Source organism: Eimeria acervulina, genomic scaffold, assembly GCF_000499425.1.
Source record: "Eimeria acervulina Houghton genomic scaffold, Eah_scaff298, whole genome shotgun sequence".
NCBI lineage: Eukaryota > Apicomplexa > Conoidasida > Eucoccidiorida > Eimeriidae > Eimeria > Eimeria acervulina.
In genome coordinates, this window is record NW_013549904.1 from 3,956 (window position 1) to 16,208 (window position 12,253).

At 49.4% G+C, this 12,253-nt stretch overlaps 3 protein-coding genes across 3 annotated transcripts; 1 reads left to right on the forward strand and 2 right to left on the reverse strand.

Annotated features, from left to right (window-relative positions):
- Nucleotides 1-2,289: 2,289 nt before the first annotated feature.
- On the forward strand, nucleotides 2,290-3,510 carry EAH_00031510 (hypothetical protein, conserved; the record flags this gene model as incomplete). The annotated part of the gene is made up of 1 exon (XM_013396081.1): nucleotides 2,290-3,510. One exon carries the CDS (start codon nucleotides 2,290-2,292, stop codon nucleotides 3,508-3,510), a length of 1,221 nt encoding a protein of 406 aa, XP_013251535.1.
- An 864-nt stretch (nucleotides 3,511-4,374) lies between these two features.
- On the reverse strand, nucleotides 4,375-5,822 carry EAH_00031520 (peptidyl-prolyl cis-trans isomerase H, putative; the record flags this gene model as incomplete). Its single annotated transcript, XM_013396082.1, has 3 exons — nucleotides 4,375-4,905; nucleotides 5,137-5,216; nucleotides 5,615-5,822. The coding sequence occupies 3 exons, from the start codon at nucleotides 5,820-5,822 to the stop codon at nucleotides 4,375-4,377; spliced, it is 819 nt and encodes a 272-aa protein (XP_013251536.1).
- A 1,911-nt stretch (nucleotides 5,823-7,733) lies between these two features.
- On the reverse strand, nucleotides 7,734-11,143 carry EAH_00031530 (hypothetical protein, conserved; the record flags this gene model as incomplete). The annotated part of the gene is made up of 2 exons (XM_013396083.1): nucleotides 7,734-8,101; nucleotides 8,380-11,143. 2 exons carry the CDS (start codon nucleotides 11,141-11,143, stop codon nucleotides 7,734-7,736), a joined length of 3,132 nt encoding a protein of 1,043 aa, XP_013251537.1.
- Between the last annotated feature and the right edge of the window lie 1,110 nt (nucleotides 11,144-12,253).

Sequence of the window (12,253 nt, forward strand, 5' to 3'; positions counted from 1 at the left end):
ATATATATATATATATATATATATATATATATATATATATACATGCACATCTTTTGCGTATATATGTAGATGTACATATGTGCTGCAAATACTAGTATATATATATGTTTATAATCCTACGTGCATGAAAAGTGAGATATTGGCTAGTGAGGGCCCGGAAGTAGGCGTCAAACAATTGTCTGCAGTGTCGTCAGTGTGAGCGTCAAAAGAGGGTTTATTTGTTCTGTTGCTTGCATACGGGGCCCTTGCATGCAGCAGCAGTTGCAGCAAGAATGTGTGCTGCTGCAGCTGAGATGAAAGCATATCCCTTTTTGTCTGTTTCTGTGTCCATCTCTTTTCTTGTCTTTGTCTCTTTCTGTCTTGTTCTCTCTTTCTCTCTTTATATTTCCTTGTCTCTCTGTCTCCATTTCCTTTTTTGGGTCTTTTCCCCTTTTTCGCTTTTTTTGTCTTTGTCTCCTTTCATGCTTTTTCTTTCTTCACCTGACCATCCACCCCATTCGCTCTTTCTGCATGCAGAAGGGCACAGCAGGACGGAGTGGAGCTTCATAGAGCTGCTAATTAAACAGTAAGATGCTCTACTTTATATTGTACATTATATAATGTATAATTATACACTTCGTACGCCATATTATAAATTCTACATCGTATACCGCATGTTACATATCATTTATTTTGCATTATATGCCGTCTTGTATACTATACATAATATTTCATATATTGTATATATATCATATTCTAGGTTGCACACTATATATAATATTTGGTATATTTAAACATTCTCTTAGTGAAGCGTTATGTACGTTATACTAACACAGTACGATTTGTCTTATATATATATTTCCACAATGGAGAAAATGTTATTCTATTATATGATATGATAATTTATATTCCATTATTATAATGCAGTGTATGCTCATATTCTATTATAAAACACAGCAGATGCTGAAGTAACGAAATGGAGTGTACATTATATTGTAATATATTGTTCCCTTACAAAAACAAATGTATATATATATATTCTCTCCTATAAAAGCGTCATATGCATTGGCGTAGGCTATAATATTTTCTCTTTTATAAAAACATTGGGCAGAGTTTGTTAACGTTATATATTAAATAAAAATTTAAGAAGCATTTTTTGTCTTATGCCGTACTATACACAAGGGATATAAAAAGGCACCTTTTAATACAAAACGTACTAAGTAAACATTTAAAATACATATGCATATACATATATATATATTATATATATATATATATATATGCTATATACAATGTATATTTACTGACTACACTAATACACAATATATTAAACGTATACATGCAGCGAATTGCGGAGAAGGAAAAACCTTTCGTTATCCACTAAATTCACTGCTCAATGCCCTAATAGACCAACTAAAAACAAACTTTTGAGTTACTTTGGTGTATAGTTATTCAGTAGCACATCCAACGATCGCGTACTGTCTGAGTACAACCTCTTTGCATTGTTGCTCTTTAATAAGAGGGTACTTCGATTCAAAATAGACTAAAGTATATCAATAAAAGCAAACAAAGCAAAAGCAACATTAAAAGTATACTTTTGGGGTTATTAGAATACTTCTTTCTTCTATTTCACTACGGCTTCTTCTTAACAAGTCAAGATGTGTCTAATGTTGTCCGTGTGCACATTGAAGCAATTTGTTTGTTATTCTGAATAAAGAGGCCCAAACCATCTGTTTAAAGCACTAATGCATTTTATTTCCCCTTTTAAAAGCCTTTATTGCCTTATTTTTATCAAATTTTTAGCCATTTCGTTTTGCCGTGAAGCAGCAAACGACAAGGAAACACAGAACAAAGTTGCGAATAATCGGCGGAAGTTTGCGGTGTTTTTCATCTCATAGCCAGGCGATTATTGTGAATTTAGTTGACTCATTTATTTTCAAAATATAATTTTAATTAATTTATATTTATATTTATATTTCTAACTTTGTTAATTTTTTTGCACGCAGAGGCTGCAGCGGCGCCTCAGCCTCAGCGTTGGCCGTTCGGGGTCACTTTCCGCTGCCTTGCGTACTACTGCATCGACCTGAGTTGAAAAAACCTTAAAAAATAAGGTTTTTAATTAAATAAATTGCAAATAATGTTATAAAATAAAAATTTAAGTGGTATTAAGGGGGATTCCCTGTAGAATATTCGTCTCGCCCCCTCATCCATGGCTTCTTCAATTTACCAAATCATACTGAGATGTATGTCTGAGGTGTACGCATACCCCAATTTACTCTACCCTTTCTTAATCAAACCCAGCGCCACCCCATGGCAGCTACAGCCGCCCCCCTCCCCCGCCGCAGCCTGGCCAGCAATTCGGTAGAGGCAGCTGAAGGCACAGAACAGCAAACTCTGGTGCCCCCAGCAGCAGAAACAGCGGCAACGTCTGCTGCTGCTCCAGAAGTGGCAACAGCAGCAGGAGGGACAGCAGCGAGGCACAGCATCGTAGCAGCTGGAGGCACACCAGCGGCAGCAGGAGCAGCAGCGGCTGTAGTTGCATCGGTGGCAGCCCAGCGGAGATTTAGCGCTGCAGAGTTGGCGCTTTCTGCTTCTCGTCGTCCCCTCTTTTTAACTTTTTCTCTGCTCTGTGCCTCGGATGCTGCAGCGCTTCTGCAGCAGAAGGACAACGTCCGCCTCGCCAGGCAGCTAGATGAGCTGCTGCAGCTGCACGAATTTGTCGTGCTGCTGCGGCAGCCCCCACAAAGGCCTTCTCTGCCAGGCCCCTTTAGCTGCAGCAGCAGCAGCAGCAACAGCAGCAGCGCGGATTTCGCTGGGCAACTCGAATCAGCGGAAGACAGCGGTGAAAAGGATGCACTGGCCGTCAGTTGCAGCAGCAGCAGCAGCAACAGCAGCAACAGAAAGAGCATCGGTCCAGCCGGGGCTGCAGCAGGGAGAGCGCTCCCATTAGAGGAATGCCGAGAGGAGGAGGCAGCAGAGACACACCGTCTATCCGGGGTCGACAGCTCCCTTACTGAAGCTGCTGCTGTTGTTGCTGCTGCTGATACTCCTTCCCCCACTAGCCTCGACGCAGTCAGCACACTCAAACAGCCGCAGCACCAACAGCAGCAGCAGCACCAGCAGTACCTGGAGATGTTGCGGCAGCAGGAAGAGGAGGCAACAGCAGCAGCTCATTTGGTAGTCGTGGAGTACTTCGTTGCAGCTGTTGCCTTCAGTCGAAGCAGCGAGTTAACACCGCGCGCTGTCTCTGCTTTCTTAGCCCTGCTGCTTCGGGTGTACAGGCAGGCGGTGCAGCAGCAGCTGTCTCCTGCTGCTGCATTTGATGCATTCAAGTCTCTGCTGCTGCAGCACTCAGTGCACAGACCCCCCCGCTCTACTGCTGTCTTCTACCCCAAGCAACTCCTCCCTGCTGCTGAGTTCTTTCTGCAGCATTTCGTTCGCCTGCTGCCCCACCTGCAGCAGCTCCACTCCCCGCAGCTGAAGCAACTGCTGCAGCAGCTGCAACAGCCCCAGCTGGTGCTGCTGCAGTAAACAGCAGCAGCAGCACTGGGCTGCAGCAGCTGCAGCAGCAGCGGCTGCTGCTACACCAGACGCTGCTGGATTGCGCTGTCGTAGCAGCGCTGTTCCAGATGCACACGACTGCATGATCCCGCAGCGCTAGCAGCAGCAGCAGCAGCAGCAAGAGCAGCAGCAAGAGCAGCAGCAGCAGCAGCAATAAGAAGTGCTTGCTTTTGGCAGCAAGCAAACGAATGAAAGAAACAAAGACAACGAAGAAGTTCCTTTTGTTTCATCTCCCCCAGAAAGCACCACGCAGCAATTTTTGTATATATTACACATATAATATAATATATAAAAAATATGCACAATATATATAAACCCAACAAAATATAGATGATAAAGAATATATACACAGTAACTATTCTATATACAATATACATAAAATATATATAAGATATATATAATACAAAGAATTGTGTGTTGTTTATTTACACGTCTTTATTTTTAGTGTATTTCACACGTAAGCCGCAAGCACAACAGGCCCATCAGACCCTGCTGCTGCTGCAACTGCTGCTGCAGCAACTGCTGCTGCTGCAACTGCTGCTGAAGTTACTGCTGCTCCAGCAACTGCTGCTGAAGCAATTGCTGCTGCTGCAAATAGTACTGCTGCAACTGCTGCTGCTCCCACTGTTGCCGCAGCAACTCTTGCTGCTGCAATTGAGGAGCAGCAGCACCTAAGGGTATTTGTTTATCGATTTATTTATTTATTTGTTTATTTATTTGCTTAGTTTGAAGTTTAGAGTTCTCCGCACTCGGTGATGGTAATCTCAACGCGCGGCTTCCCCTGGGCATCCGTAGAGACGTGCTCAATCTTACGCAACACCTGCAGCAGCAGCACTAGCTGTGGTTGTTGGATAAATACCCCCAGACTCCGCACGCAACAGAAGCAGCAGCAGCAGCAACAGCACCACCAGCAACATCAACAACAGCATGAGGAGCAGGAACAGCAACAACATTAGCACCAGGAGCTACAGCATTAGCATTAGCAGCAGCAGCAGCAGCAGGAGTTTGTACTTGGTAGGAGTCCCTGCCTATGACCTGTCCGAAGACATCGTTGCGGCCGTCGAGCCAAAGACAGGGGCCGCAGGTGATGAAGAACTGACAACCGTTGGTGCCGCTCCTTTGCTGCTGCTCCTGCTGCTGCTGCTGTTGCTGTTTGCTGCTGGCAGCAGCACTGTTTGCCATGCAGAGGAGGCCCGCACGGAAGTGCGGCACGCAACCTGCAGCAATTGCTTTTGCTGCTGCTGCTGTTGCTGCAGCACCACTTAAACCCTGAATTGTCTCAGGCATAGCAGCAGACTCCAGAGGAAAGCTGCTACCGTAAATGCTCATACTCCCGCTGCCGTCGCCCTTCACAAAGTCCCCACCCTGCAGCAGCAGCAGCAGCAGCACAAGCAGCGGCAATAGCAACAGCAGGGAAAGGTAATGCGACAGGCGTCTTCCAGCAGAGGCAAGCAGAGAAGAAATACCAGAAAGGCAACACCATCCAATGCACGAAATCCACCAACACCAGCAAGCACCACAGCAGCAGCAGCCAAGAGAGCAGCAGCAGCAAAAACAGCAGCAGCAACAGCAAAGGCAGCAGCAGCAGCAACGCACGTGAACCATGAATCCCTTGAGGACTCTGTGGAATGTCACATTTTTGTAGCCGACGGGGACCGAATTCATCTTGAATTCCCCTGCAACACAAACCCTAAACCCTAAACCCTTAACCCTAAACCCTAAACGCTGGAGCAAATAAGGGCGCCCCTGCTGCTGCAGCTGCAACTCTAGCAGACACTCAAGCGCTGCAGCAGCACCAAAGTGAGCGCCAGCCGCAGCAGGCATTGCAGCATCAGCATTCAAACAGAACCATGACCAACAGCAGCACAACCAGCAGCAACGCGCGCAGCAGCCCGAGCAGCAGCATCGTGGGGAGCAGCAGCAGCATCCTAAGGAGCACCAGCATCCTGAGGAGTAGGGGCAGCAGCAGCGTACTCAGCAACAGCAGCAGCCTCAGCAGCATCCTCAGCAGCAGTAGCAGAGCAGCAGCATAGCAGCAGGAGCAGCACAGCAGCAGCAAGGCATTATTATTGACCTGTGCAGAATTGTCTGAAGTTTTCTGCGCATTTCGGCATGAGGTGTTTGAACAGTTCAATTTTAATGCGGCCCATTGCATGCGACCCCACAGCAACATCAAGGAAGACAACAGGGTTTGAGGGGTTTGTTAAGGGCTTCACTCCTCCGCTGAGGGCTTCAGCATAAGAAAAGCCGCTTACATTTACCTCAAGACTCTCCTCAGACATCTTCTCAAAAGTATATACTCAATACGCAACACTAAAGTACAATAATCACACAGCCGCCAGAGGGCTGTTGATGCTGCTGCTGCTGCTGATGCTGCTGCTGATGCTGCTGCTGCTGATGCTACTGCAGATGCTGTTGCTGCTGTTGTTGTTCCCGCTGGTGCTGCTTTCCCTTTCTTTTCTTCTTCTTCTTCTTCTTCCCTTCGTTCTTCTCTTTGTTTTTCCCTTTCTATTTTTGTTTTCTTTTCTTGTATTTGCTGCTGTTTCGATATGTCTCTCCAACGCTGTTCTGCACGAAGCCCTGTGGCAGCCTCAGTCTCGGGGTTTGTTGGTTTGCAGTGGTATTTGTTTGACTTTGTTTTTGTTTGTTTTGTTTGCTTTAATGATATTTATTTGTTTTAATCGAATTTATTTGTTTTAGCTGGACTTGTATGTTTTGTGTTTATTCGTCTTTGTTGCTGCCGGCGGTGGCGGTGTTTATTGCTGTAAGTCAAGCAGAGAAAACAAGAGAAGAAGAGCAGCGGAAATAATAAACGAGGAAATAAACAAACAGATAAACAAATGTAAACAAACGATCAAATAAATATATAAACAAAATCCAGAGAAGTGAAGGGGGGGGGGAGAAGAGGTTCGAGGGGGAGTTGGTGCGAAACTCAAAAGAAATAAAATAAAATGTTTAATATTTCACCACATGCATTTAAATTCAAAATAATTAAGCGGAGAGAAACAGACAAAACGCATGCCGCTGCGCATGCAGCAGCTGCAGCAGCAGCAGCAGCCCCAGACGGGGCTGGGGCCCCGAAAGACAGTACAGCCCTCAACTATGAAAGTAGTTTATGAATTAATCTATTATTATTACTATTATTATTATTACTATTGTCATAACAGCATTTAATTGTGTAAATAAATAAATTGTTTATGATAATGGTAATAATAGTTTAAATATATCAATATAATAATGAACTCCCAATATTCTTCCTATAATGCTCATACAAAGTTTGTTGCTATGCCCTCCACCTTTTCTTCACCTATCCCAGTTAGCGGGAAAACATATAAATTACTATTATTATTATTATTATTATTATCACTATTACCATTATTGTTGTTTTTATTGTACGGATCCTATTGCTACCACTGCTGTTGTTACTACCATAGGCAAAACAGTAATTATTCTTATTACAAACAATGGCAACACGAACATGCAAATAAAGTGCGTTAAGTACAATATGAAGCAGACAAACCGTACCCTCCATTAACAACAGTCCCAGATAGCCGCAGCTAGCCGCAGCTAGCCGCCACTAGCCCCAGCTAGACCCATCTCGCTGCAGCTAGCCCGAGGTAGCCGTACGTAACCACAGCTAGCCCTAGGTAGCCCTAGGTAGCCCTAGGTAGCCGCAAGTAGCCTTAGGTAGCCCCAGCTAGCCACAGCTAACGGCAGCTAGCGGCAGCTAGCCACAGCTACCCTCAGCTAGCCGTCGGTAGCCCCAGATAGCCACAGTTAGTCATAGGTAGTCACAGCTAATCACAGCTAGCCACAGCTAGCCACAGCTAGCGGCTGCCAGCCACTGCCAGCCACAGCCAGCCACAGCTAGCCACACCCAGCAACAGCTAGCCACAGCTATCTGCAAGGCGGCCGAGCGAGGCAGGATGGCGAGGGCGTTTGTGCTGCTCCATTTCCTTCCGTTTGTCTTCCGTTAACCCGTCACAAGCAAACAACGAACGCGTTCAAACTTGAAAGCGCGCATGCAGCACCAGCAGTAACAGGACTGCGTCTAATGCAGCAGAGATCTGTTTGCTGCCGAAAGCAGCGGCAGTGGGTCCCCCTGCTTTTGGCTTTGTTTGTCTTCCGTTAAATTCATATTCAACAAAATAAAATTTTGATGTCTTGATTTATAGTTTTATATATTTATTAAATTAGTACAAATCCTCCACCAGGGCAAACAGAGAATCTTCAGGTCCCTCGAAGTCTCCTACGAGCAACGATAGAAGCCCTCCATCGTCTGCTGCTTGCTGCTGCTGCTGCTGCTGCTGCTGCAGTCTCTGCTCGTGCTGCTGCCGCCTTTGTCTGCGTTCGTTGGCTTCTGCTTCTGCTGCAGCAGCAGCAGCAGCTGCTGCTGCTGCCATTTCTGCTGCTGCCTCATTAGACTCGTGCCCAGCGCGCACATACAACAAGGAGTGTATATACACCCGAGAGGAGCCCTCACGCTTTTGCTGCTTCTTTTTTCTGTCGTCATCGTTTAGGGCTCTCAATAAAGAGTTGAAAGCCGCAGCCAGCTTCCCCCCTGCAGCAGCACCATAGGACACACACCTACGCTGTCAAGCAACAGCAACTGCAGCAGCAGCAGCAGCAGCAGCAACAGCAGCGGCAGCGGCAACCGCAGCAGTAACAGCAGCTTTCTACGAGCATTGAAAAACTGACAAACACCCCACAGGGCCAAAAAAAGAAGCAGCAGCAGCAAGGTACTCCTCTGTTCTCGTAGCGCTATCATCCACACAAGCAGGTGCAGCAGTAGCCGCAAGAGCAGCAGCAGCAGCAACAGCAACAACAGCAACAGCGCACCAATTCCTTGTTCTCTGGCTGCACTCTCTGAGTATGCATCTGGCGGTAGGGTGTGACTCCGTAATATCCCGTCTGCATCGTCGCTCTCCTCATCTGAAAGCTCATCTTCCTCTTCTGCTGCTGCTGCCGCTGCAGCAGCAGCAGCAAACGCCTCTGTTCGTGCATCGCTGGCTTGAGGGCCCCCTATCTTGCAGCTGCAACAGGAACAGGGAGAGCCCCCATCGCTAGCAGCAGCAGCAGCAGCAGCAACAACTGTTGCTGCTGCAGCTGCAGCAGCGACAGACGACGCCGCACCGCCTCGCTGGCAATCGAGACGCGTCTGCTGCTGCAACATCTGCTGCACTCTGTTTGTAGACAGGCCTTGCTTCTTCCTGCACGCGTCAATAAAGGCATCTATAGCACTGCTGCTGCTGCTGCTGCTGCTACTGCTGGTGAGTTGATGCTGCTGAGTTTCCTCCCGTTCCCTTTCAACCGCCTGCAGCGTGGCTGCAGTGAGCTGCACGCTGCTGCTGCTGCTGCTGCTGTTGTTGTTGTTGCTGCAGTTGACGGAATGTATGTTGCTGCCTTGTTTGTACTTGAAGCTCTGGAGGACAAAGCCATGCTGCTGCAGGAAGACAGTAAGGGGGTAAAATGCAGCGAAAGGGTTTTCTTGTAGAGTAATACCAGATGAGCATAATACTTCAATTGTACTTAGAGTTAAATGAAAATCTGAGATAATTGTCTGCAAATTAAACAGCAGCAAACCCTGCAAGTGAAACGCCTCCATTGCTTCAGGGCTCGCGCCTTCTAAGTCAAGAGCATCCACATCTCCTGCTGCTGCTGCTGCTGCTGCTGCGGTAGGTGTCGCTGGCCATTCTTCTGAGAGCTCTTCCAACTCCCCGTCTTCTCCCTCCCCGCCCCTCCCCTCCCCTTGCTGCTGCTGCTGCTGCTGCTGGAGGTGTGCGTTGAGTAGCAGGAAGCCAGATATCCGGAGGAGACGCAGGGGGGGTCTATTCCAAGGGGGGAGATCAGCGAGATAAGAATAAGCAGCAAGAAAAAGAATATCATGAATAAGAAGACGAAAAGGCACCTCAAGGCCCTGCAGCCGTGGATACAGCGCAGCATCCTCACATACGTGCTGCAGCAGCAGCTGATCGTACAGCGGCAAGGCGAAGCAAGGAAGCCGCTGCAGCAGCAGCAACGCTGGCTGCAGCAACGGGTGCTGCTGCAGGCTTCCAGGCTTGCTATAGTCAAGATATAAGTCAAACGTAGGCAATGCATGCGCAGCAGCCCCCAACTCTAATAAAGCCCGTGCCTCTAGCCGAGGGTCCTCTCGAAACCGTGTTGCTAATGCTGCTGCTAGTGCTTCCTGCATGTGCTGCTGCTGCTGCAGCGGCAGGCCCATGTGCACAGCAGACAACTGCTGCACTACGTAAGGAGAACCGCCATCCAAAACGCCTCTGCCGCCGCTGCTGCTGCTGCTACTGCTGCTGCTGCTGCTGCTGGGCTGCGACCACACGCCCGAAATGCCTGCTGCAAGCAGCTGGTCCTCAAGGCAGCCACGTGAGAACTCGATGTTGTTGCTGCCACCGCTGCTGCTGCTGCTGTTGCTGCGCAGGCAGCAGCAAGATCCGCAGCAACAACGACACCCCCGCACTGTCTCAGTCACTTGCCTGTTGTCGCTCCATTTGCTGCTGCTGCTGCTGCTGCTGATGTTGCTGCTGCTGTTGCTGCTGCTGTTGTTGCTGCTGCTGCAGCAGTTACTACTACTCCTGCCGCTGTCGCTGGAGGGCTGGCGGCTTGGGGCTGTAGCGGATGCCACAGCAGCAGCACCAGCACCAGCTTCTGCTGCTGCTGCAGCAGACTGGGGCCTCAGCAGCGGGAGGGCTTGTCGCAAAGAGCAGGAGGGGCAGCAACAACAGCAGCAGCAGCGTTTTCCGCTGGCCCTGCAACGACTACGGGCAAATGTTTGCTGCAGGTCATCGAAAGGTACGCGCTGCAGCAGGAGGTTTTGCTGCTGGGAACTCCCATTACCTGCTGCAGCAGCTGCTGCTGCTGCTCTAGCAGATACAGCCACAGAGTCTGGCATACAGCGCAGCCACACATCTGCTGCAGCTGCAGCGGAGACAGGCCTATCCGGGCTCCCTCTCCTGCTGCTGTTGCTCCTGCTCGTGCTGCTGCTGGTGGGGCTGCTGCTCATCTCGCTACTTCTGCTCCTGAATATCCTGGCGCTGCTTCTTCTGCTGCTCCTGCTGCTGCCCCCCGCTTCCCGCCAACTGCTTCCACGTCCTCGTAGGATTTGTAGTTGCTGCTGCTGCTGCAGCTCCACTAATGAAGCGTCGGAATGTTGGCTGGTGCTGCTGCTACCATCGCTACCGTTGCTCCTGCTGCTCTTGCTGCTGCTCCTGCTGCTGCTCTTGCTGCTGCTCCTGCTGCTGCTGCTGAACGGCGTGGCGGCAAGAACCTCTTCTTCTCCCTCGTTGCTGCTGTTCGAATACTTATTGCTGCTGTTACTGCTGTCGGGGCTGCTGTTCCTGCTGCTGCTAATGTTGCTGATACTGCTGCTGTTCCTGCTGGTGCTACCGTTGCTGCAACCGTGTTTGCCGTTGCTGTTACAGCTGCTCTTGCTGCTGCTGCCGCTTCCGTTGCTGTATGTGCTTTCGCTGCTAACGCCGCGGCTGCTGCTTAAGAGTAGCGCCTCCTCCCCTTCGTCGCTGTTGCTGCTGCTGCTGTTGTTGCTGCTGCTGTTGCTGGTGTTTTTGCTGCTGCTGCTCATGCCGCTCATCTCCATACAGGCAGCCGCGCTGGTTGTCTTGGTATGAAGAAGAATCCTCCCTGTTTTAGTTGCTGCTGCTGCTGCTACTGCTGCTGCTGTTGCTCTTTAGGCGGCTGCCTTTGCTGTTGTTGTTGCTGCCGCTGTTGTTGGTGGTCGTTTGGCGGATTGTGCACTCGAACGATTCTCTCCTGCTGCTGCACTCACTTCTGCAGCGGCTGCTGCTGCTGTGAGGGCAGTGGCCGAGGCGCCCTTAAGGAAGCAATAGCAGCAGCAACTGCAGCAGCAGCAGATGCACGTGCTCACTGCAGCTGGGGCTCAGTAGATTAGGAGAAGGGAATTTCTAAGGCTGAAGCCACGCGAAGGCTCACGTGGCAGTCTCGATGCGAGACAGCTGCTGCTGGTCCAGCTGCTGCTGCTGCTGCTGCTGCTGCTCCTGCTGCTCGTGCTGCTGCTGCTGCTTGGAGGGTGGGGCTGACCCAGCAGCAACAACACCTCAAGCAAAAGAGGATTTATCCTCTACAGCAACTTCTTTCAATGTTCGCAGCAAAACTGAAGGGGCTTCAAGGGCTTGGCTAGCCGGCGGTGACTGCTGCTGCTGCTGCTGCTGTTGTGGCTGCTGCTGCTGCTCTCCAGCTAAAGGCACTCCGCACAAAGCAATTATAACAACTTCTTGAGTCATAATGGACTGTTAAGATAACGAAAAACAGTCAACAGTAGCACGGGCTTAGACCTTGCCACAGCTGCGGCCGGACCAACAGGGCAGCAGCAGCAGCAGCAGCAGCGGCTGCTGCTGCTGCTGCTGCTGCTGCTGCCAACACAGACCCCACTGTGTCGGCCCAGGCAGTGCTGCAGCATCCATTCAAACCGCAGCATCTTCGCCTATTGACGATTTATTTCCATTTAATAAATTTTTACGCAGAGATCTGCAGATTTAAAGACCGGCTGAGCCCCCTTACTCGCTCAGACACCAGCAGCAGCAACAGCAGCAGCGGCAACGGCGATTTTCCTACTTGGCTGCTGCTGCTCTAAATACTCTTTGCTGCCTCCCCACCCTTAACACCCTTAATCACAGCGCAGACTCAGGGAGCCCCAGCACCCGTACACAGGGAGCCCAGCAGC